A 25,677-nucleotide genomic window follows, 5' to 3' on the forward strand; every position below is an offset into this window, starting at 1 on the left:
ATAGGCGGCGTCTCTCAGCGTCGGTATCAAACCTGAGCGGTGCAAAATAGTCATCTTCACGTGACGACATCGCTGCATGACGTCATCATGACGTCGCATAACACCATAACGTATTGCCGTTATGAATTCATCGCATGACATCACTTGGTGAAAGGTGAGCTGTTCACGGATGCTGTGCGAAACTATGCGAGGCGCAGAAAGCTTGCAGTGGAAACGTGGAAGTATCGACACGTCGACTGCGACAGTGGCGCCAGGATTATTTTACCAAGGGGGGGGGGGGGACGAAGCATGGAGGCGGGGAACTTTGCCATTGTGTTACGACCATGTTTCCTGTTTGGGGGGAGCGACGGGAAAGGGAGGGGGCAGGCCAAAGCTTTTTTTTTTGGGGGGGGGGGGGCTTCAATTTTTGTTTACTCGTAGCGCAGTGAAAGATGTGGCACTTCTGTTTGAGTCGCCTTCACTATTTTATTGAGATAGCAATCACATGAACAGTCTCAGCTGGTTTTTGTCGTCACCGCCGCCACCGCCGGAGCCACCGTCATTTACGTATATGTATATGTATGTATACATGCACTGGAAAAAATATGCTAGCCTGTTTTTTTTTTTTTTGAGCGAAAATCGCCTTTGTGGCTGGGGTCGTGTGCGTGCGCGCTTATCTCGTGAGAGAAAATGGCGGAGGGGGGACGTTTCTGGTTGCCGAGCTATCGCGGCAATGATCAGCGTACCGCTCGTGGCCCCACAGCAGAGACGGGAGCTTCTACGGGCTGCCCTCAACACGAAAAAAAAACACTGCCATAAGTGTACCTGGAGCGGCCTTGATCTCTGACACCAGAGTTTTGTAGGGTCACGCGTGATTGTATTTAAACGAGTCGACTGCGAGCCTCACTTCGTGTAACATTGCAATTCGCCCGCCGTTAGCATGTCCAAGAGCGAGAGTACGAGGCTGAGGCGAGGCGACAGGGGCGACAAGGCCCTGCGGTTCGACAGCCCGAAGCGGACGAACGTCGTGCCCTTTTGTCTACTGCAATTAACATTGCTCCTCAAAATGCTCGCCTTGCTTCGCACAACATTCGATTATGTTGCTGTCGCATTTATTGCTTCGACCTTCTCGCGAAACCGACTTTTTAGACAGGTTAAGAACGACGTCATCAGAACTCCTTCAGCCGTCAGCCCTTCTGAGATTATTACTTTGCCTCGTTTATTTGATTAGCTTTTTCAATATTTTGGTCGAATTTGAACCCACTGCGCTTTGAAAGGGCCGGACGTCTTTAGCTGGGCCGTGGCTTTTGTCGCGCTCACGGCTTCGCTGGCGCTGCCGGTGCCGCGGCGGGTTTAGCGCTGGCATCGGGTTTAGCACCGGCTGCACCGCCGGCCGCGGGTGCGTTATCGATGTTTGCCTTCGCCGACGGCTCCGGCACGTTGGCGTCGGTCATCACCGTCTCGTGCAGACGCGTGTACGAGGGCCTCTTGAGCCTCAGAGGCGACATGGGCGCGATAGTGATGCTCAGCTCGTTGGCGCCCTTGGCCAGGGCCGCCTTGACGCCCGCAGAGTCCAAGCTGTCCGTGGGCGCGCCGTCTACCATGACGAGGACGTCGCCCGGATACATCGCCTTGTTGGGCGTCACCACCTGCACCTCCGTGGTCTACAGGCCGCCGAGGATGGGGAGAGACCGGAAAGAGTTTGGCATTTTCAAATCAAATCACAGGTGAAATTTTAAGGCGCAATGGTGCGACAAAATGAGTAATGCTCATGGCTACAAATAAGTCAAGTTAGACTTTAGTAATGCACATACTAGTTACTAGCATTACTAACGAGTAGTTTATTTATTTATTTATTTATTTATTTATTTATTTAACAATACTGTCCATCCCGTCAGGGATTTTTACAGGAGTAGGTTGGAAAGTGCCAACAAACATTCTATATTCACATACTTATACAATTGTATGGGTACAAAAAAATCATGGTATAAAACGATAACAATTATGGACCTACATTATTAACGAGGCACATGTCTCAGTCGCATGTGCACACACTGAAAAAAAAACCACGAAAAAGAAAGAAAAAGGTAAGCACGCAACATACAAAGTTGGTACCGACTTCCACCTTTTTAGACCACAAATGTACTGGCAGGGAGGACAATGATCAGTACAATCCTGATAGCGTTACGTACATACTTGCAAGTAACTAGTTACGAATGACGTGTTACCGGTGAGTAGCTATGTTTTTAAGTAAGTTGTGACTAACTATAGTTACTTTGAGTTATATTTTCCAATAGGAATGGTCTGTACCCTTTCTTCCGCTGACAAGATAAGTTGACGCATAATATAGTATGAGACGCACAAAACTATTGCTTCTGTAGGGCCCCATTTTAGGTTTCCTTCGTCTTGGATCTTGCCGCGGGCTCTACTGACTACCAGCATGCCTTCATGCGTATTATTTCATTTTATTTGTGATAATTTAACTTTTTTTCATTTCATCTTGTTTGTGATATTTCATTTTTCAAGGATAAAGAGCTGACTTTCTCAAATGCGCGCATGCTTAAAGAAACAAATATTTACGTGAGAATGTTTCTATGAAAACGCGACAAGCTTGCCATCAGCTTCTGGATTAGGCGAAGGCTCAAAACAAACCTTTTAAGCTACTCATTCATAAGCTGTGCATTGACATGAACATGGGCATTTTTTATCATTCTAGCAACGCAGTTGTGCTGTCTGAGATAGCTAGAGGTTAACACGTTCATGCGTAAGCGATGTATAGTGAAGTTACCATCTATATCTTTTACTAACATTCGAAGTCTGCTGCCCAAGAGGGATAAGTTGTGTTCTTATTTAGATGATAGGGATGAATATACTATAATACTCACGGAGACCTGGCTTTATACTGAAGTAACCAATAAACTGTTTCCAGATAAGGATAACCATAAAATATATCGATGTGATCGCATTGACAGAAGAGGGCACAATACAGGTGAAAAATAGTCTCACCATTCCACCTCGATACTAACCTTTCTGTACAGATAACTTGGGCTGTATGCATTGCAACCTATGCTGAATTCCTATAGGATCATGCTATCGCCCACCCTATGCGCACTCCTCCTTTCCCGTGGTTTTGCGTGATAGTATACAGCGACTTACACAACTCTATTGAGCTGATATGATATACATTTTTGGTGATTTCAATTACCCGATCATTGATTGGTCTGCCATGTATACCACATGTCTACACATTTCATTTTTTTTCCAAAAGTAACTCTACACTACAGCTTATCACAAGTTGTCCAGCAATCCACCCGTGGTACCATAATACTGGACCTGCTTTTCAGTAACGCACCTGAAACTACTGGACTCATTTCCGCAAGTTCATTCATTCGCAGATCAGTTTACTTGTAATGCTTAGAGGCGCAGTGACTGAAGCTATCCACGATTATAACCGTGGAATTAGGAACAATTGAACACCAAATTAGATTTTTTTATCACGACCATTTTCTGCAGTCATACGCCTCACGGCCCGTAAACACCAGTAAATTTTTTAAGGAAAAAGAAATATTAGACCTGGTTTACCAGTCCATGCCTTGAATCTCTATATCCAACGACAAGACTAACTCTCGGTCTATACGAATGAGCTTATAACATTACGAATTAAAAATAAACGTTCATATAATACCGCAAAACGCAATGATTCTGCTTCTTACTGGGAAAAATACAAGGTGTGCATGCAAGAGTACTATAAAGCTCTAGGCGCAGAAAAGAAGAAATGTTATCCACAGGACTTGCCCTTCTTTATCAGAAATTGCCCTAAAAAGTTCTGGCAAATAGTCTCTCCTTACAATAAGTCTTTTAATAACGTTACATTACATGATGCTAAACAAACCCCGCTTTCTGATGAAGCTTCCGCAATTGCATTCAATGCGAATTTCGCATAAGTTTTTACAAACGAAGATTGTTCCAATGAACCGTTTGGCCCTGACCAGCCCTTCTCTTTCATGGCTCCCATCACCGTCACTGAAGTAGGTATCGCGAACCTCATCACTAATCTTAATGCCTCTATTTTATCAGGCATTGACAATAATAACTCTACTATACATAAGAACACCACTGATATTTCCATGCAGTCACTTTCCGTGTCTCATCTTCAACCGGTCTCCGTCAAAATAAAAAAAAATGTTTATTTGTTGCAAAATATATCATGCAGAATTTGTTGCAAAATATGTCATCTGGTGAGTGGCCTAAAGACTGGAAGATCGGAAAGTCAGTCCCCGCATTCAAGTCCGGTGACAGGCATTCGCCCTGCTATTACTGACCCATTTCACTAATATGCATATCCAGCAAACTACTTGAACATGCTATATCTTCTCATATCTATGATTGCCCCGCCGCGGTGGTCTAGTGGCTAAGGTACTCGGCCGCTGACCCGCAGGTCGTGGGATCGAATCCCGGTTGCGGCGACTGCATTTTCGACGGCAGCGAAAATGCTGTAGGCCCGTGTACTCTGATTCAAGTGCACGGTACAGAACCCAAGTGGTCTGAATTTCCAGAGTCCTCCACTACGGCGTCTGTCATAATCATATGATGATTTTGGGACGTTAAACAGCACATATCAATCAATCATATCTATGATCACCTTGAATCGAATGACTTCTTTTTCCCTAGTCAGCATGGCTTCAGTAAAGCCTACAGATGTGACACAGTTGTTCGAATTCACTACTGATCTTCTGTTTAATATGAATAGTAACGATCGGACCGATTACCTCTTTCTCGGTTTCGCCAAAGCCTTCGATACTGTCCTTCGTTGTCATTAAGTCTTTAAATTGTCTTCTCTCTCTATCGATTCATTAACCCTGTCTTGCATACGCAACTCCTTATTATCTCGTCAGAAATTCACGGTGGTTGGCAACACTTCATCTAACATTTGCGATGTCACGTCTGGTGTTTCCCAGGGCAGTGTACTGGGTCCACTATTCTTTTATTAATTTACATTAACCACTTGCCCGATAACCTTGCCTCCTCAGTTGGGTTGTTCGCAGATGATTGCGTCATCTACCGCTATGTTCAATCTACTGACGATCATTACGCTCTCTAAAATGACTTTAATCTAACCTACAGGGGGTGCGAAGCTTGGAAGATGTGTCTCTTAACGCCTCTAAATGAAAGTTACTCTCGTTCATTAGAAAGCGTTCTCACTCATTCTTTCCCTATGCTATTGATATTACCAATGTTTCCGCCACACTATCACACAAATATCGCGGCATTCACCTTTTATCAGGCTTATCTTGGACTACGCACGTATGAGCTGTCTGTTCAAAAGCCTCCAAGTTTCTCGGCTATCTGCGCACTAACTTGCGCAACGCTCCTTCTAACGTATACGCGCATTATCATATCTAACTTAAGTTCACCCACAATTAGACTATCCATCAGCCACGTGGTCACTACATCAAGATTACCTTGTCCCTACGCTGAACGCCGCCCAGAATATCGCATCGAGATTAATCGCCGGTATCTACGACTATCATTCAAGCATCACCCTTATAAAACAAGACCTTGCATTCATGTCACTGGACCAACACCGCGTCACTGCCCTTTGATGTTAATTTCTTAGCCCCGCAGCAGTGGTCTTGAGGCTAAGGTACTCGGCTGCTGACCCACAGGTAACGGGATTGAATCCCGGCTGTAGCGGCTGCATTTGACATGGAGGCGGAAATGTTGTAGGCCCGTGGGCTCAGATTTGGGTGCACGTTAAAGAACACCAGGAGGTGGAACTTTCCGGAGCCCTCCACTACGGCGTCTCTCAAAATCATATGGTGGTTTTGGGATGTTAAACCCCGCATATCAATCAAATGTTTATTTCTTAGGTACACGTACAGAAACAAATTCCACTGTTTGCCGCAAGTCTCGATGCATTCACAACGCACGTAGTTTAATGCGCATTAATGGTCACACATAGGCATTTAACTTATCACTATTATCTCGAGCCATAGTGCATTGCAACGGCCTTCCAGATCACATCGTGTCCATCTCTAATTGTTAATCTTTTCGTCATAACCTTATTTCGTTACGGTTTACTATCGTATAACGTTTTGCACCTTGCTCTTTATTATTTGCTTTTTTGTTTGTTTTTTCTTGTCTATATATTTTGAAATGTATATACTGATGCCCCCCTTCCTAAATGCCCTTCAATGGTAAGACATTTTGAATTTAAAATATTCATTATTGTGAAAACCTGCGGGAAGGCAATGATGTCACTTTTCTACAGTAAATGCAAACGATTGTTCTTGGAAGCTGTGTAACGGTAACACTTACTTTTTTCTGGTAACGTGCCCATGACTAGTGAATTTTATAGTAACTATAATTAGAGCCGAAGAGTGCAATCGACAAAGAAGAGGAGGCAACGTTTGCTTTCCAGTCGTCTTGGACATTTGTGTGAGGCGCCATGGCTTTTTTTAAATGTGGCTGGTATGGTATCGTGATCCTCTTAATGCAAATGCTTTACAACTGTGGTCGGCAACCTCCGATTGCCTGCCGCCCCTCAGCAACACGTCAGAACCCCCTCCCAATGTCACTTTCTATCCGAACGGAAATTAGAAACCTTGGAGTCAGTAAAAAAAAAATTGCCCGCAGCTTCCCTCGGGGGAACACTGAGGAGGATGCGGACCATATAATTGGTTAACGGGGTGTTAAAGTGCGACTTACTTGGGTCGATGGCTAAATTGGTTAACGTGGTTGTGAAATGGGGTGTTAAATTGCGACTTACTTGGGTCGATGGCTAAATTGGTTAACGTGGTTGTAGGAGAGGGTGTTAAATGAGTGAACACGTACACACGTATGCGAAAGGGCGGCGCTGGTCGAAGGGACGTCGATCATTGTGTTTGTGGATTCGTTGGAATTCATTTCACCGCGACCTTGGACGTTGACGCGCCGTACAAACCAACCGACGAGCGGCAACTGAGCGAGCGAGCGCCGACCTTGAGTATATATACAGCACGACGGCGCATGCACTGTCAGCTGTTGAATGTTCTCGAAGCGCGACGCCACATGCGCGTCCACTGGAGAATCAGGAGAATTGTAGATGTCGAACGCGGTGTGTAGAGGAGGAAGGATGCACAGATGGTGGAGGGGTGAAGCGCGCGCGGTGTGTAGAGGAGGAAGGGATGCACAGATGGTGGAAGAGTGGGCGACGGCGCGACGGCGCATGCGCGCGCGTCAGCTGTCGAATGTTCGAGAAGCGGTGTGGACGGCGCGGACGACGCGGACGGCGCACTACAAGGCGCGAGTATAAGATGCTCCGCATCTAAAAAAAGCCCTCACTTCCCCTGAAGGAATCGTGAGGAAATGCGAATGCATTGCGTAGCGTACATAACGGCGTTCCGCAAGTGAAAACCCAGCGTTAGAAAAATGTTTTATTTTTTTTTCTTACACCATGCAGCCAATAGCGCCGTTCGCCGCACGTTTCTGTCGCGTAAAACGCGGTATGCGTTTCCAGCTCTAGCATGCTCTAGAATCTAGCATGCGCGGTTAAAAAATACTATGAAGTGAACAAAAACAGCGTTTTCGGCAAGGCGTTGGCGTTTCACAGCGGCGTCTCGAGCCCACATTTCCGTATGTTCTTCAGAGGCGCCCATCCAACGAACGGTCGAACGTGAGCCGCGAGAGGACGAGAAAGAGGGAGGAGAGAGAGGGAACAAAGAGAGAAGGAACGACAAAGAACTGCGACTAACCTCTCCTACACTCTCGCATAACGTGCTCTGGTTGCTAGGGGCGAGAATAAGCGCGCGCATTTGCGGCTTTTGCTATGAAAGAAGGCGGTGGATGGATCCCGACGGACGCCTGACACAGCCCGACTAAGAAGTGCATTCGCATTTAAACTATATTACTCCCTGTTCGCATTATGCCTATCTTCACTCCCACCCAAGTAACGTAGTCGCTTCCTCTCTTTGGCTAAGAATGTCCAGCACGAAAAGTTACTTGAAAAACTTTTCTTTTGTATAACCTGCGTTTGTAAACTGAACATTGTAATGACATGCACGCTGAAAACTAAACGTAATTTCTATTCCAGTTTCGTGCACTATCGTCGTTTCGGCGATTTTTTTTTCTCTTTGCCTGCAAAGTCCACGACCTCTCCTTTTTCTTAGAAGGGTGGCAGATCGATCTAATTAGTACTACATGAACAGGAACATAATGACGCATAATAGTGTTCTGCTTCATTGCTTCCTCGCTCTCACGTTTCTGACCCGTATTCGAATTTTTCGTACGGCCCTCGGCTTGTCATCTTGAAGAAACTTGGCTCTTCACAAAAGGCTGATGAACTCTGCTCTAGATCATCAATGTACCTTCTGAATGACGTGGCAGTGAACCAGGGCCTTCTTCTGTTCGTTCCACGCCTTAGCCTCGAACACCTTGAAGCCGTAGTAGCCGCTGCCGCTGCAGGCCGTCTTGATGGCCCGCACCTGGATGGTGTCCTGTCCGGCCGCCTTGAGTATCTCGTCCCAGTCGCGTCGGGACTCAAGCAGCCGGAAGGCGCTAGACGATAGCACCGTGATGACCAGCTGGTCGCCACAGTCCTGCATTCGGCGTTTGACCTCGGCGATGGGCAGCTCCGAGATGTCCTGGTTGTTGACCGCCACGAGAACGTCCCCTTCGAGCACGTGCGACACTTCGGCGGGACTGCCGCTCTTGACTTTCTGCGTGCAGTTGTCGGGACGAAACAGTATTTAGAAGGCACCTCCACAACCACTCAATTGGGGCGCGTCAGTGTTCGCGAGGTACAAGATGGTGACACTCATTTTACGCGCTGCCTTCCTATTCGGTCAAGCATTGAAGCTATCGTTTTGTGTAATGTTGCAATATTGGATCTAACAGTGTTCATGAGTAGGGTGTCTCGATGACAGCGTTCCTGTGCACAGTTTAGCGGCCCCCCTTGACCCCGTCGCCGCCTTATTGGGTTTCGAAGTGGAGCTGTCACAGTCTGTCATGTTTGCTCCATATCAAACAATAGATGATGTAATCACTCTGTACGAAGCAAAGTTGCCATCGAAACGCCCTATCATGGTCATTTACTACTATTAAAGGGCCATGGCCCTACTGTGAGGAACGGGAGTGTTATTAAGCCGGAAACCTCGAACGCTGCAGCAAACGTGAAAAATGAACCGTCGGCGTCATTGACAAGATTGGTGCACAATAATATGTTTCACGTTATCGTAAGTTCACAGTGATAAAACTTGTGATGTCACCATGGCTCATCATGACGCCACATAACGTGACTTTATTTTATCACGCCATCACATGACACCCTCGCTTGGTCAAAGTTAAGCAGATCACTGAGGCAGTGCACAACCAGCTGACATATATAAATATGGCGTCACAGATCGTTACAACACTCTGTAAACTTGAATGACCAGCAGAAACTGTTTACCACCCCCCCCCCCCCCACGGAGACGTGGCATGGGATGCCCGACCATATCAGATGACACCCTGCAACTACATCCGCAACGTCCGTCTAAAAAGTTTTTTTTTTTAATTTAACGTAGGCTGATTCCCAGTATATCAATATGTGTCCTTTTACCGCGACGTGCTTCATGCTTAAATGGGTACTGACACCATTTTAGGAGGTGAGCCTACACTGCCTCACAAATATCCTGCATACCGAGACGGCTCTGAGAAAGTGTGGATCTCGCCAAATGCTGATAGGATACTTTATTTTCATATAAAATGAATTATTTCACGGCGTACTAGTCGATATGGACACTAGATGACGTCAAACTACAGCACCGGTTCTAGTGACGTCGTGCAGTGCTATGGTTAGCTGCAATGACGTGGCCGCTCGCACGTCACCAAACAAGCCATGGTGCTGAGCGGCCGTGAAAATATCACGATATTTTACGTGAGCACGTCATGGGGTCATAAAGTGTTGTGACATCATGTTACAGTGGAAAGCAAAGCTAGCTTTTCAAGACTTACAGTAACTACATAATGACGCACTCATTCATACTACCAGAGCGTTTTCTAGGCTCTTCAGAGCCTGGCCTTTCATTTCACGCAAGAAAACAGAGAATTTCCGTGTCAGTACTCCTTTAAGGCCCGTGATATGACTGAAGTTAAACGATCAAACATTACTTTTTTTCGTCCCCTCTATTTTTGGTGCTCGTGAGCTTCAGGTGAACGTGCAAGTCCTAGTCACTGACCTCGACCATGTAGAATTTCCTGTTGTTCTCCCCCAAGACGTCGACGACGGTTATGCCGAAGCTCCAGAATTTTCCGAGGCTCTTTGTCCTCCACATGATGATGTCCATCTTTTCTTTTGCCGTTATCGATTTGTCAGTAGAGGCACCGGCTATGAAAGATGAATGAAAGACGAAAGTGTTGTCGTTATAGTTTACGTGTGCGTTTTTTTTTTTCAGAACAAAGGCGTTGACGCTGTTTTGACATACGACAGCGTTACGAAATGCACATTGCTGGAAGGTATACGGCTTGGCTCTCAGTGAACGTTAGTGCTATGGTCACGCACTTGTCGCCGGACATTAAAATTCAAGACATTCCATTATTGTGAATCCTCCTTCACAAAGTGGAATCTATCTATCTATCTATCTATCTATCTATCTATCTATCTATCTATCTATCTATCTATCTATCTATCTATCTATCTATCTATCTATCTATCTATCTATCTATCTATCTATCTATCTATCTATCTATCTATCTATCTATCTATCTATCTATCTATCTATCTATCTATCTATCTATCTATCTATCCACCCATCTATCTATCTATCTATCTATCTATCTATCTATCTATCTATCTATCTATCTATCTATCTATCTATCTATCTATCTATCTATCTATCTATCTATCTATCTATCTATCTATCTATCTATCTATGTATCTATCTATCTATCTATCTATCCACCCATCTATCTATCTATCTATCTATCTACCTATCTATCTATCCATCTATCTATCTATCTATCCATCTATTCATCTATCTATCCATCTCTTCATCTATCTATCTATCTATCTATCTATCTATCTATCTATCTATCTATCTATCTATCTATCTATCTATCTATCTATCTATCTATCTATCTATCTATCTATCTATCTATCTATCTATCTATCTATCTATCTATCTATCTGTCTGTCTGTCTGTCTGTCTGTCTGTCTGTCTGTCTGTCTGTCTGTCTGTCTGTCTGTCTGTCTGTCTGTCTGTGCACTTACTTAGGTTCCTGATGCCGGCTTTGACGTCCACGTCCGATGCCTTGTGGTAGTCCAGTGTCTCAGATTCCGGGCCAGTAGACTTGAACATAGAAGCGTTCACTGTTACAGGACCGGCAGCCGTTTTCGCCTGCAGGTGGTGCGAGGACGAAGTTGCGGTTACTGGTGTTGTTTCTTGTTAGAGAATGAGCAAATACATGGAAAACAGATCTGCCACAGCCAAGAGCTGTAAGGCTGCTTTATCTTGCGGATCGCAGAAGCGTGTGTGTGTTGTTCGAGAGTGAGAGAAAGAAGGGTGAACATACTTTTTAATAAACCCCCCTTTTTTTTTCTTTCATCTACCATTCATTTTTGTAGGCGGATAAACATATAGGAGTCTGCAGGATTTCTTCGTTGTCTGCACAACGAGTGCGCATTTCATACCAACGTCATTATTCTGGCAACCAGTCTTCTTTAGAGAACATTAGGCACGTGTGCTCAGATTTGGGTGCACGTTAAAGAACCTCAGGTGGTCGAAATTTCCGGAGCCTTCCACTACGGTGTCTCTTATAATCATAATGCCACGACAGGTTGGCCACGTTCAAGTAGCCGCCGCAATCATCATGGCAAGAGCACCAGCAAGACCCGGCTGGCATGCGTCACGCGTTCGTGCGCTCCAACAACGAGGAAGAGGAAGTTAGTGGAACCTGTGCCTCTCGGCTACTCGGACTCGACGGCCATAGTCATTAGACTTGTGGGCACAAGTTCGCCTTAACAAAGTTGCTTGTTTTTAGCCTGTCTGCCTCAGCATCGCTACATTTCTGGTGGAGGTGCTGGGTAGTTTTTGGGCGTTAAACCCCACAAATAAATCATATCAATCATCTTCAGAGAACATTGCCTCGCGCGTAAGCGGCATCATATCTTCAGTCACCGAGGTGCTCGTCTGCCATGCCTTCGACATGTGGGGTGTGGCCACACCACACATTTTGAAGGGTCTGTGACAGGGTGTGACGCAACAATTTTAATTCTTCAGCAAAAATTATTAGCCCTTGTATCACACCTACAGATGACTCAAAAAAATTTGAAGGAAATCTTTAGTTTAAAAACGAAATGCATGTAGATGCACTAAGCGTCAAAACCCTAAGATGTGCGCCCTTCGGTGACGCTGAGATTCACGGCAAGCGCTCGCTAGCGTTCCAAACGTGCCCCAGCCCGCTCGGCGTTTATGACGAAAAAGGAAGAAAACCATTTGCGATGCTGTGGCGCCCTCTCTTATTGTCATTTTCTTCTCCTCCTCACCTTTAAAGCATTTCTCCTAACCTTTACAGTTCCCTTTCTCACCCTCCTGCCATGCTATGCAAAATGCGGATATTCTATGCCTTACCCTATCTTCTCCTTTACCTCCTCGCCTAACTTCCCTTTGCCGCCCCCCCCCCGTCGCTGTACTATATTTATACGAGGCTATGCTGCGCTTAACCCACCCCTCCTTTTTTCCCTCCTCACCCTCACTTCCTTTAGCCACTGTCTTGCTATACTCCACAGAATGCGGATATTCTACGCTTGAGCCCCCCTTTCCATCCCCTCTACACCCTCACTGCCCACCACCACCCCTTTGCTGTGTTATACTATACATACACGGCTATGCCGTGTCTTACCAACCTTTCTCTCTTTCCCTCCTCATCTTCACTTCCTTTTGCCACTGCACTATATGCTTTTGCCATTCCACTAAATGCTCCACTATATGTGACTATTGTACGCCTTACCCTCCCCTCTCTATTCCCTTTTCAAACCTCACTTCTCTTCTCCTTAAGGGCTGTGCTCTCTGATTTCGTGAACAACCTGATTTGTGACGATTTGGAGTGCAGGCGGAAGCGTGCGGCAAAAGATCACAACCGATAGTGCTAACTGCAGCTTCGCAAAGATTGTTTGTAGCCGCTAGCAGGCTGTGACGTCGAACGAACGCCGTGCGCTGACATAAGCCACTGTGTACTATCGGCGTCAAATGAAACCCGAACATCGTTATGCCTTAGAAATGCTTTAGTTGGCGTCACTGCGCAGGTCCGTCGTGACAACCGGATGGCGTGTACTGCACCATTTCTAATCCTTCCCGCCGTTCAGCTTTCATTTGATGCCGATGACAGCTTCCCATAGGTAGACTAGAGAATTCTGGTGCTAGTGCCTATAACAGGCGCAACGCATGGACTTGAGCCAGCATGGGAATAGGTAGTACACGGATTTGTCAAAACCTCTGTTTTTTCGGCTCCGTGTACCCTGAAGCAGCTTGTCGCAAATGAAGTTCAAGAAATTTTCAGATGTACCACTTAATAACCTTAACATTTCAGCCTCACTAGTTCAAAAAGGCTCGGGAAATTCATTCTTTTATCCAAAACAAACGCCAAAACACAACAATAAACGAAGCCGCGAGCACGAAGATTAGGCAAATATGTATGCTACCCGTCGTTCTCATGGTGGCTGAATAATCGCAGCGCCAGAGTTTCATCTAGTTAACATCGAGAAACCGTATGGACGATAGTACATATCACACTGATCCATATCGGGAGTAAAAGCGATGTCGTGAGATAAGACTGGTGGGTGCTTACAAAGTTTATCATTTTCTTGAAGCTCGGAGAGGCGAAGGTATAGAGGGAACTCTGCGAAGTTGGGTCGATGTCCACCATCTCTTCCGGTTTGACAAGCTTACGCTTCAGAGTGTTGCTCGTGGCACTGATGGCTGCGAATCACCAGCGATAAGCGGAGTTAGAGGGACACATAAGGGAAGAACAGAGTTTCCTCGTATCAGTAAATTCAGATGCGAAAATCACTAGGCTTGTTGCCCGGAGACGCTTGCAATGATAAGCGAAGGAATGGGCAAAAAAGAAAACGCACGTTGCGACGCCATCTTGAAAGCACCCGCAATAGAATGGAATACAAAACCAGAACTAGCCTGCTACCCCCTTTCCCGGCAAGGTGGCACCTATCACTTTTCTTTACATCGCTCGCTGCGTCGTCCTCAACTTAGGTTAAACCAACCCTCTTTGCAAGGTGGCAGGTTTCTGACCCTTAGGTAAGTAGCTGAAAGATATGCAGCTATTATTTACGGGTACGTGGACTGGCGCCAACCAACCCGAGGTCGTGCCAACGTCCCTGGAGTTTCGCTACTTCCACATATCCAATGTTAAAAAAAGCGATGCTCGAGGCATGTACTGAGAGGAGGCATTCACCTAGCCTATTGCAATTTACGTGGGTGCAGTGATCCGCTACAAATATGATAGGAGGAACGAGCACTTGACGCGTCACATAATGTCGCGAACACTGCGGCCTTCGTGATTGGGCGCGGTGGGAGGCTCTCCATGGAAAAAGGGGGTTACGTTCCTGGCATGTATACTTAGAGAGGGTATTCGCCTGTCTTAGCCCCTTTTTGTGCAGATGCAACATAGATGCGAATATACGATGTTATACGCCAGCAGATGCGCAGAGTCGCGGACACAGTCTCTGCGATTCACTCTGCCAGGACGCTTTTCATGGAAACGGGGAGACGTCTCTGGCGTGTACCCCGCCACGGTGGTCTAGTGGCGAAAGTACTCGCTGACCCGTAGGTCGCGGAATTAAATCCCGGCTACGGTGGCCGCATTCTTCATGGAGGCGAAAAATGATGTAGGCCTATGAGCTCATATTTGGGTGAGCGTTAAAGAACCCCCAGGAAGTGGAAATTTCTGGAACCCTCCACTACGGCTTCTCTCAATCAAAAGGTGGTTATTAGACGTTAAACCCCAGATATGAATCAATCAAATCAATCCTGGCATGTACTTAGAGAGGCGTCGGCTTGGCCTAGCGCCTTCAATCAATCAACCAAATAAATCCTGGCGTGCACTTAAGAGAGGCGTTGGCCCGGCCTAACGCCTTCTACGTGGATGCGACGCACCACGAATACGATTTGACACGCCAGCAGTGCTGACGTCGTATGGAGTCACGAATGAAACTCACTCAAATGTGGCTTCCCTCCTCCGGGGTCCGCCTTCTTGACCATGCACTCTCCGATGGCGGGGATGTCGCACAGGTCACCCTTCTGGAAGACCAGCTTCTTCCAGTTGAATCCCGCGTAGAAGGGGTGGTCCCGGATCTCGGCGTACGTGGTTGATCCGAGCCGCTCGACGGGGTTCTTCTTGAGGAACTTGAATACCATGTCTTTAGCCTCGGGCGTGGCCGAGTGCGGGTGCTCTTCGACCTTGGGCCACTTGAGCGGCTGGTTGATGATCTTGTCCGTCAGCTCCTGCTTGGTCTCGCCGCGGAAGGGCACGCGGCCAGTCATCATCTTGTACATGGTGGCCCCGGTCGACCACCAATCGCAGGAGCGTCCGTAAGGCTTCCGTTTCAAGATCTCGGGGGCCATGTACGGAATGGTGCCCGCCGACTCGCCGTCGTAAAACTCGAACGCCGTCCTTGTGAAGTAGCCCTTGAGAACACGCTTAGCGACTGCGTGAACCCGGCAAAGAAATAATGCGACTGGCTGCCACTAGTGTGCTTTGAAAGAACTTGTTGTTGGCCTAGTTGTTAATTTTATAAAAAATATAGAGCGCTAAAACACGACACAAACACGAACATTCACACGGCACATTCACACGCGCCACACCCGGGCACAAAACAAGTTAGTGTTTGGTGTCTGGATGCATGCCTGTGTGAATGCGTGGCATGTTTGCACTTTAATTGTATTAAAAGGCTAGTATGCTTAATTGGAAAAGTTGGTACACCTCTGTAGAAAACCAGAAACGGCTTGAACCAAAGGTCAACAGGATAGACGTGTTTAGGCGCTGTCTTACAACCATTACGAACAGAGCAAAACAAAAGTTCCTCCGTAAAAGCACCTGCAAGGTTGCTGGCTGATCAGGCCACCGGTGTAATGTGTTGAAGTTATAGATTTTTCACCACTACCCGAGGCCGCTGGATTGCCTATGAGTTGTATAGTAGTGGCTCAGAAAAAAAAAAAAAGACGCCAATTTTTTGCAGCTCATGACGGAGCATGGCTAGGGGCCTTGATGGGTGGGGGAGAGGTGAGACAGAAAAAAAAGGGGAGGGGGTCGTGAAAGTCTGAGCTAGTCTGGGCGTTTAGCCGTCGCTCCTCGAGATGGTTCATTCCTGTGTTGTCCTCTGTGCATATTGCCCTGATCTCTGTGCATTTATATAACATATGAGCCACGTCATTTTGCTCGTCCTTGTAGAGATTTCAGCTCACTTCTTGGTGTGTTCTGCAAATTTCTCCCTTTAAGTGAGCATGGCTTTGGAATATTTGCGATTTGCAATGTTCTCCAATCAGTTTTTTTAAGCTTGATACCTGTTAAGCTGTTGTGGTGGTGGGTATGCTTATCTTGAAAGGGTTCTAAGACAGTTCTTGGTCCTTCTCCTTTGTGTTTTATTTTTGCTAATTTTTTGAAATTAATTGTAACACTCCTCCAGATTTTTTTCGACGATTCCGCAACAAAGACACCAATAGCTGTCTAATGGTGGATTCGATTTACCCAAATATTGCCCACTAATTCATCTATTTTAGTCATTTATGTGTCATTTCGTTTTTCGCCTGAGGGAAGCTCAAAACGTTCTAAAGTAACGGCAATCATGAAACGTTAATGTTGCGACTTACAGTGTGCTACGCAGATCTTGTTCGTGTCGAAGTCGATTACCTTCACCCTCCCTCCAGGAAGGATCATCATGCTGAAAAATAGAGACAGTTTTGCTGCGAGTGCAGAATACTGTATGTGACAGCAATGAAATAGAATACTACACGAATTAAATCTTTTTTAGCATGTGCCATGGCGTGTCAACTTTCGTTGACACGCCATGTCATCCTCAAGCTAGCGTGTTCGTTAGCTTCAAGGTGCGCGGCCATTTCAGCGAGCGAAGTGACCTTCGCGTTGCCTCATGTTTCAACGCAATTCGTGGCATGATATTCATTTAAAAAAAACAGAGCGTGCAAAAACGGACGCAAGAAGGAATTTAAAGGGGCCCTGTGATGTGTGGTGCGCGTTCAAAGTGCGCGCCTTCGAAAAGTGCGCGTCACGGAAAAAAAAAAAACAAAAGGAGAAATACCAGAGTGCACGTGCGGTGCTGCTTAAACAAGAATGACGACGTTAAAGAGCGTCAAGCACGAGGATGCGTGGCAGGACGTGAAGTAAACAAAAGGTAAAACATCCAATGGGCAGCGAACACGGAGATTTCAAGGCCCAATGGCTGGACACCACGAAACAGTAGTATCTCCAATGAGAACGAGACAAGTGGGCCAGAGCTGAAGCAGGAGCCTGGGGAGACCAGAGCAAGGGGAATTCGAGGCAGGCAGTGCAAGCGGAAGGTCGTCACCGGACCGGGCGCTGAAGATGGGCCGTTGGGTTCCGGACCCGAGCCTACAGGACTTCCACCGGCCGGGGCCTCCTGCTGTCGGGTTCCCGCTCCAAAGGACCGTGGCCATCCGGTCCTGAACTCCTTTCCAGGGCCTGCGGACTTTGGTTCCGGCAGGCGAGCTACAGCCGTCGGGCTCCGGGCCCGAGCTGTGCGCCCAGCTGCTTGACTAGGTCGACCCTAGTTCCCGGACGCGTCGCCACCAGCCTGCGTTCTCCCGTCTCCGACGTGTCCACGCTCCTCAAGCCGAAACCATCACGATTTGGTAGGGCTTTTCGACGTGTCGCCAGCAGCCAGCGTTCCCTCGTCCTCGTCCAGCCCACGCACTGACGCAGGAGTCACGGCGTTCCGGTTTCTCATCACCGCCGAAAACCAACTTGTGGGTGAGACTGCACCGATACTCTTGCGCTACTCCCATCACTCAGCCCCTTTCGAACGTTAGGTTTAGTTACTGACTTTGAACGTTTTTGTTGGGTGTTTACAGATGTGTTTCGTCATGTCCAGTCAACTGTTTATTAAGTGTTTTGTTTTGTGAGGAATCTTTGCCTTTTTTTCTTTTCAATTAAACTTTTTGTGTGTTTCTTGGAAACCGAACGGCTTTGTCCTTATTAGGAAAACTCTCCGGGGCTCAACCAGGAGAAACAAATCAGCAACAAGAACCCGCATCACAAACTGGCGTCCGCAGCGACAGGACAAAGTCGTTTGTTTTTCCAGTAGATTTTTTGACGCGGTTAACACGATGACGAACACGTGGGAGTTAATTGAGTTGGCGGATAAAATGGGACTGACGGGAGCGGAGTTTAGAGTATGGTACGAGGAGCGGATGGAGAGGGAGCGTGAGCAACGGGCTGCAGAACGAAAGGCGGCGAAGGAAAAGCTTGAATTGGTGCTTAGAGCTAAGAAGGAGGAGCTAGAGCGCGTAACGCGTGAAAATAAAGTGTTGCTAGAGCGTCAGACACGCATACTGAAGCAGCAGCTCCAATTAGAGAGGGTGGACCTCGAGCGGCGACTCGAGCTTGCGATGGCGAAAAGGGGGCAGCTGGCGATGCAGAAGGTCGAGCAAGCGGTGAATGTTTGCTCCGATAGCAGCGTTTGCTGGAGGGAAGTCGATTCCTGCAAGGTTGGCCTCGAGCCTCGCGACAGCCTTACTTCGGAGCGAGAAGCTCAGATAGAGGAAGGCAGAGAGGTGGACAGCCAAGAAGGCAGGAGTCATGAGGAGTTTGTTGAAGCGACGGAAAGCTTCTCTGGCTGGGAACATATTACTTCCGTTAGCTGCTTGGGGACCTCTGAGAGGCCAAGCACCTATGAAGAAGAGCGCCTGGATATGGGCGACCTAGAAGCTGTGGAAAATGTTGTGGAGCAAAGCTTCGATAGCAGGGAACGAAGAAGCTCCATTCAGAATGAGGTGTGTATCAGAACGTCTCAGAGGCCGAGCACATTTCGGGAAGGGGTAGGGCTACCTCTCAATAGCTCCATGGAAGGAGCGCTAGAACGTCATTGGGAAGATGGCAGCGAATGCCATGAAGGCTCTGATATAGTGGCCACTGATTGTTTTGTACCGACAGAGGTAGCAGCAGGCACCACGTCAATGGTCCTAGACCATACGTATATCTCACTCAGAGAGAGAGGGGATTCTAGTTCACAGGATAGCGTAACTGCTATTTGTCCGAGAAAACACGATGGGAGTGCTGAAGCACTCTTCAAAATAAACAGTATCGAATCGGAGGTGGGCTCGATAGTAGGTATGGAGAATGCCAGACAGGGTCTTGAACCTGAGAACGTGATTGGTTTTGAACCTATAATTAAGTCCACTCAAGATGAGCTGTATAATGACCGAGCACAACGGCATCCCTTCTCAAGAATCCAGGAACCTCACACGCTTGTCGGAGCGTTTGGGCTTGCTGAGGGCACCCCGAGCTTGTGTTCATTAGATGGTGAACTAAAAGAAAGCATTTGTGTGAGAGATTGTGGCATTTGGACATTCGTGTCTCAGTGCGTTTCGTGTCGACGCCGACGGCTCGAGACCGCGCCCTGTTCCTCTGTGACCGGTAAGCGTTCATGTGGCCGGCGGGGGCGCAGACACGCGTTTCAGCGAAAGTGCATAAAAGCATGTTTGCCACAGTTAATTTCGAAACGCGCGAGAAGGGCAGTGCGTCTGGTTTGGGACGCGATAACCTGAGTGTAGGGTTAGAAAACCGGTAGCTCTTTCTGGACTTCGACTTTTAGATGCGGACACAAGTAGCTTTGTCCATAGTCGATTTTGTAGTAAAAAGGTTTATTCCGGGTTTCAGAACTTTTAAATGCAATTGGGTGAATCTAAAGTTTAAGTGTGGACATTTGGACGATGTAGCGAACTGTAGCCCGGTGATGTGTTGAACTGCGTGGTGCAAATATGTGGTTTAATTGTGACGTAGTGCAGAACGCGCACTCATCGGCAGTTTTTTTTTCTAAAAAAAAAAAACTTGAATAAAAGGGGGGCGTATGTGATGTGTGGTGCGCGTTCAAAGTGCGCGCCTTCGAAAAGTGCGCGTCACGGAAAAAAAAAAAACAAAAGGAGAAATACCAGAGTGCACGTGCGGTGCTGCTTAAACAAGAATGACGACGTTAAAGAGCGTCAAGCACGAGGATGCGTGGCAGGACGTGAAGTAAACAAAAGGTAAAACATCCAATGGGCAGCGAACACGGAGATTTCAAGGCCCAATGGCTGGACACCACGAAACAGTAGTATCTCCAATGAGAACGAGACAAGTGGGCCAGAGCTGAAGCAGGAGCCTGGGGAGACCAGAGCAAGGGGAATTCGAGGCAGGCAGTGCAAGCGGAAGGTCGTCACCGGACCGGGCGCTGAAGATGGGCCGTTGGGTTCCGGACCCGAGCCTACAGGACTTCCACCGGCCGGGGCCTCCTGCTGTCGGGTTCCCGCTCCAAAGGACCGTGGCCATCCGGTCCTGAACTCCTTTCCAGGGCCTGCGGACTTTGGTTCCGGCAGGCGAGCTACAGCCGTCGGGCTCCGGGCCCGAGCTGTGCGCCCAGCTGCTTGACTAGGTCGACCCTAGTTCCCGGACGCGTCGCCACCAGCCTGCGTTCTCCCGTCTCCGACGTGTCCACGCTCCTCAAGCCGAAACCATCACGATTTGGTAGGGCTTTTCGACGTGTCGCCAGCAGCCAGCGTTCCCTCGTCCTCGTCCAGCCCACGCACTGACGCAGGAGTCACGGCGTTCCGGTTTCTCATCACCGCCGAAAACCAACTTGTGGGTGAGACTGCACCGATACTCTTGCGCTACTCCCATCACTCAGCCCCTTTCGAACGTTAGGTTTAGTTACTGACTTTGAACGTTTTTGTTGGGTGTTTACAGATGTGTTTCGTCATGTCCAGTCAACTGTTTATTAAGTGTTTTGTTTTGTGAGGAATCTTTGCCTTTTTTTCTTTTCAATTAAACTTTTTGTGTGTTTCTTGGAAACCGAACGGCTTTGTCCTTATTAGGAAAACTCTCCGGGGCTCAACCAGGAGAAACAAATCAGCAACAAGAACCCGCATCACAGGCCCTGAAACACTTTTTGAGCATGGTCAGAAAACGCTGCCGACCGGTAGTAGAGGCTCGCGACAACACGCGAGCCACATAATATAGTGCAGCACGCGGCCTGGAATTCACAATAAATTATCGAATTCAGCAAAATATTGCTTTCTTTTCTATCGACAAATGGCGGAATATTCTCAGAAATCAGACGTTAATTACCGATCTATCAGCCATTGGCTGATTTGAACATGGCGCGCTCGCTCGTTACAGAGATCGCCGCGGGAGGCCGCAACTTGTCCACGCGTGCGCGCGATCACAGCGCAAAAGCGGAGCAAAGAAAAAAAGAAAGTGCTCAAGGCCGCGAGGTGCGTGTGACGTTTTTCTGTGGCCCTGCCATCCCTCCCTCCTTAGAAGAGAGAATGCAATTGCAGCATACTACAAACCTTTGTATCTCCACTCGCACTGGACGGATTCTTGAAATCTTTGCGGCGTTGAATTCGTGAGGGAATAAGCTTTTCCAATGAATTCATTCCGTGGTTACTTCAAAAAGCGTTTCGGGGCCCCTTTAATGCATCCCGAACGCCCACTAGCATGCTTTTCCGGCGGCTTGGGCGGCGAAACGAGACAGTTTCCAGAGAGTCGCCGGTTTCGCTCTCTTCGAGGCCAAGTGTGAACGCGAATCGCCCTGAGACTGATTATCGCGCCACGTGAAACCGGATCCGGTTTCCTCTTGACAGCCTTGGCTGCGCTAGATCAAACCACGTGACCTAACCAGCCGGCCGGAGATTTAACATGGCAGCACAGGTGTCGGCGGTGGCTCGCATCGGCTCAAATCGCAAAATACCCGCGCAGCATGACGAAGCTTGATGGCATCAACGGGGACACGTTCATCAAGAGCCTGACTTAGATTACGATAGCGGATAACTCTAGAAGTAGCCGGTGCAGCGAGTCTGCATGCCCCAACATCTTTCGGTTTTGTGTACAGCCGGTTGAAACCGCGCCGTTGCTGCGTTCGCTTGTGTCGTTTCTGCTGGCGTATATCCCGAAATAACGTTTGAAAAGGCGCGAGCTGTTTCTTTTCACTACTTTGTTTCAACAACTATAATACGAACTTTTAGTTTTTTTTAGAAAGTAGGCAAAATCGAATCAATTGTCAGGGTAGCGGCGGCAGGACGGGGCACAACGAATGTGAACTACATCGACGTTTTCCCTCGCATTTTTTTTTCTCTTCACTTCCCAAGTGTGAACGCGCCTTGGGGCGCGTTCACGATTGACCTAGATGGGAGCGAAACCGGCAAAACTCTCCGGAAACTGGCTCGCTTCACCGCCCAAGCAGCCGGAAAACCCTGGCCCGCGGCCGGCGCGCAAGAATCGGTCCGAGAGCGACTTTCCCGCCATGCTAAACCGGATCCGGTTTCCACTTCACAGCATTGGCTGCGGTAGATCAAACCACGTGACCTAACCAGCCGGTCGCAGATTCAACATAGCGGCACAGCCGTCAGCGGTGGCTCGCATCAGCTCAAATAAAAAACTACTTGTGCAGCATGACGAAGCTTGATGGCCTCTACGAGAACGTGTTCATCGAGAATCTGATTTGGATTACGATCGCCGAGAACTCTGGAAGTAGGCGGTGCAGCGGGAGGGAGTCGGCATGCCCCAACATGTCTTGCTTTTGTGTACAGCCGGTTGAAACCACGCCTCCGCTGCCGGTGCGTTCACTTAATTGAGTCGTTTCTGCTGGCTTATCTTCCGAAACAACGTTTGAAAAGGTGCGAGCTATTTACTGTGTGTCACTAACTAGAATACGAACTTTAGTTATCAGAAAGCAGGCAAAATTGAAATAATTGTCAAGGTAGCGACGGCAGCGGCGGCGGGAAAGGGCAGCACGAATGTGAACATGTTCGACGCGCGTGGGCGTGGTTTTCCGGCCACTCTGGCGTTTTCGTTTTCTCTTCACTTCTCAAGTGTGAACATGCTATAACGCAGCGCTTCCAGAATACAATTCACTTATTTTCTCGCGCAGAACATCAAATAAACATTTTGTTCACTCTCTCCACACGCAAGACTATCGTCTTTCGATGACATTTGCAGTGAAACATGCAGGCCAATTTTTCATTTGGAAGTGGACAGGTCCATTTTTTGTCACTGGATGCGCGCACGATGAACTGAATGCGTTGCTGACGTGAATGCGTCTAAGTTGTTTGCGTGATCTGTAAACAGACAAACACATTTAAAAATCATTTTCTTGTGTAGAGCGCTGCCAATCTTGTTTTTCCAGTGACTCTAGCTCCAGACTGCACACTGCGTGATCCGTTGGGGGGTGGATACGATGAGCGCTGTGAAAACCTTGCCGAGAGACGTATTTGGCTGCCCGAGCGCTTATTGAGGAGCAAGCCCGGCAGCTTCGTTAAGTTGAGCGTGTGAGTGCTGACATGCCAGCAATCGGATTCCGGAGCGAAATATGGACCTACCGGGATACATCAGGTGCTAATCCGAGATATGGAAATGAAAATTGTGTTTTCTCATCTAATGCGATATCGGAGCGACTGTTTTCTGCTGTGCCTCTTACGAAAAGCGATTTAAGCAATTGAATGTCACACGAACTTCTCGCGATCATAAGGATCATATTTGGACTACGTCTGAAAGGTGTTGCAAGCTCTGCCCTAACTTTATTAAAAAAAACTGCGCTACATTTAGTGCGGAATACGAAGTGCCTTGCTCACTCTACATTAACAGTACCGTGGGGCATGCTGGCAAAAGTGAACTCGATTATGTACACTGTACTGTCGGTGCAGTATCAACTACCACTTTCTTCTAGGTTTATTGCCTACTCGAGGAAGACACCTGATCTGTTTGTTTTCTATATTTTGATGTTATAAGTATTTCTGTGCTGCATATTTTATGCTCAGGTGTGAGAACGCAGTGATAATTTTGCTACAAACTGACATCACGTTCGGCCACTTTTCTACCTCCAAAATAAAATAACGCGTGGCGGTAGGCTGCGGTTCTGGTTGCGTGCTTAGTTTCGCAGCTTTTCCATTCGAGAATCTGGCAACCGAAGGCACGTCATGCTCATGGAGGAAGGAAAAATATAGGAGAAGCCATAACGTCATATTGGTGAAGCCGCCTCATCGCAAACACTCGCATCACCTCCTAGCGGAGAAGCAGATAAACACTTCGCGATTTCCGGTGACCAGCCGCCGCAGCGGCCTTGGAAGAAGTGTTCTCTGCCGGCAGCGAGTCAATCGACGAGTGCTGCTTCTTTTGCGTATTTTTTTAAGAAAAGCTGTGCGATGCCCAGCTGTAGTGTGTACTCGGTGCGAATCACGTGCATGGTGTTTGCATGCTATTCGCATGCAATAATGCATGGTGTTTGCATGCGGAGCTCTCAGCTGTACGCTTCGTTGGTTCTTACTCATTGTGTCAACTGAGAACACACGCGAACTTTCAGTTTTACTGTTGTAGGCATCGTGTCGCGTTTTTAGAAGTGTCGTTCACACGGAAGGACAATAAACTTATTTTGTTAACAGACTAAGCGTGTATGCATTGTATGGTATGCGCTCGCTGCGTGTTAGTTGTGTGCGCATTGGAAATACACACTTTACGTGCACGATCACGTATATGCAATACAGCTGTGCCTTCTTACCGACGTGAAGTACGTCAACTACTAGGCTGGCATTGCACGGAATGGCTACGAAGCGAGCTCTCAAAATCGTGCATTGCCACACTGGCACTATATAAGAGCAAACAACTGCTAATCGGCCTGTAGATCAGGAAATATAGCTAAGAGAGAGAGAGAGAGAGAGAGAGAGAGAGAGAGTGAGAGAGAGAGAGAGAGAAAAGGCCCTGCAACGAGCAGAACGCGTAACTGCCGGGTGAGGGTGAATACGATTATGCAGGGGCTGAATGATTTTCACTCCGACACCTACGGGTGCTTTCTGCACCGTTGCACAAAAACACTCCGCGAAGTATTTCAGCACGCCGCGCTCGGGCCTGACACGCACGAACAGTCTGGGAAAGGTGTGCTCGCAACATTTTACTGCATGCAAGCCATACAATTCGCGTGAAGTTAACGCCGAGGCTATATAAGCGAAACAGCGCTGAGAGCACGCCGCGGAGCGTCTGCTGTTTTGTTTGCGCCATACCGGTTTGTTTGCCCCATACGTTTGACGTCACTTCCGCCACACTTTTCGCAATGCACTGGGATAGGAAAAGGTGATTCATAAGAGAGAAAGGAAGAGAAAAGTGAGCCCCGTAACTGTCTGCTTCAGTGAGCGACACCTCAACAGTAGCTCACAAGGGATGGGGGTGAGAAGGGATAAAAGGGGGTAGCAGTAAAGGTGTAGAAAAGAGGAAGAGACGGAAGGTGGTAAGCCAGAAGGAGCGACAACAAACTGAGGGGATAGAAGAGATAGGAAAGATGGAAACACGGTCACAGGAGTCCGAGCACGGGGCACCACTTGCGAGAGCTTTTGTCGGCGTCAGTATATGGCTAGAGCAAGTCCAGTCGGTCAGAGCTACTGTCGTCGAAGATCGTCGGCGTCAGGAGATTACGTAGGACGAGCCCAGTCGGCCAGAGCTACGCTGACGCCG

General features: G+C 47.7%; 2 protein-coding genes across 2 annotated transcripts in view; one reads left to right on the forward strand and one right to left on the reverse strand.

Moving 5' to 3' along the window:
* Positions 1–1,174: 1,174 nt before the first annotated feature.
* LOC119164944 (uncharacterized) overlaps positions 1,175–25,677 on the reverse strand; it is a 31,278-nt gene continuing 6,775 nt past the window's right edge. The window contains exons 5-11 of the mRNA XM_037417141.2: positions 16,818–16,888; positions 15,167–15,655; positions 13,783–13,913; positions 11,207–11,333; positions 10,176–10,324; positions 8,325–8,675; positions 1,175–1,643 (exon numbers count right to left, since the gene is read on the reverse strand). Coding sequence (XP_037273038.2) covers positions 1,296–1,643; positions 8,325–8,675; positions 10,176–10,324; positions 11,207–11,333; positions 13,783–13,913; positions 15,167–15,655; positions 16,818–16,888 — 1,666 coding nt within the window. The 3' untranslated portion in view covers positions 1,175–1,295. The remainder of the gene's footprint in view (positions 1,644–8,324; positions 8,676–10,175; positions 10,325–11,206; positions 11,334–13,782; positions 13,914–15,166; positions 15,656–16,817; positions 16,889–25,677) is intronic.
* LOC119164945 (hemicentin-2) overlaps positions 1,551–25,677 on the forward strand; it is a 144,294-nt gene continuing 120,167 nt past the window's right edge. The window contains exon 1 of the mRNA XM_075873368.1: positions 1,551–1,706. The gene's annotated coding sequence lies outside the window, so the exon portion shown is untranslated. The remainder of the gene's footprint in view (positions 1,707–25,677) is intronic.

This window comes from Rhipicephalus microplus, chromosome 9 (genome assembly GCF_043290135.1).
Source record: "Rhipicephalus microplus isolate Deutch F79 chromosome 9, USDA_Rmic, whole genome shotgun sequence".
NCBI lineage: Eukaryota > Metazoa > Arthropoda > Arachnida > Ixodida > Ixodidae > Rhipicephalus > Rhipicephalus microplus.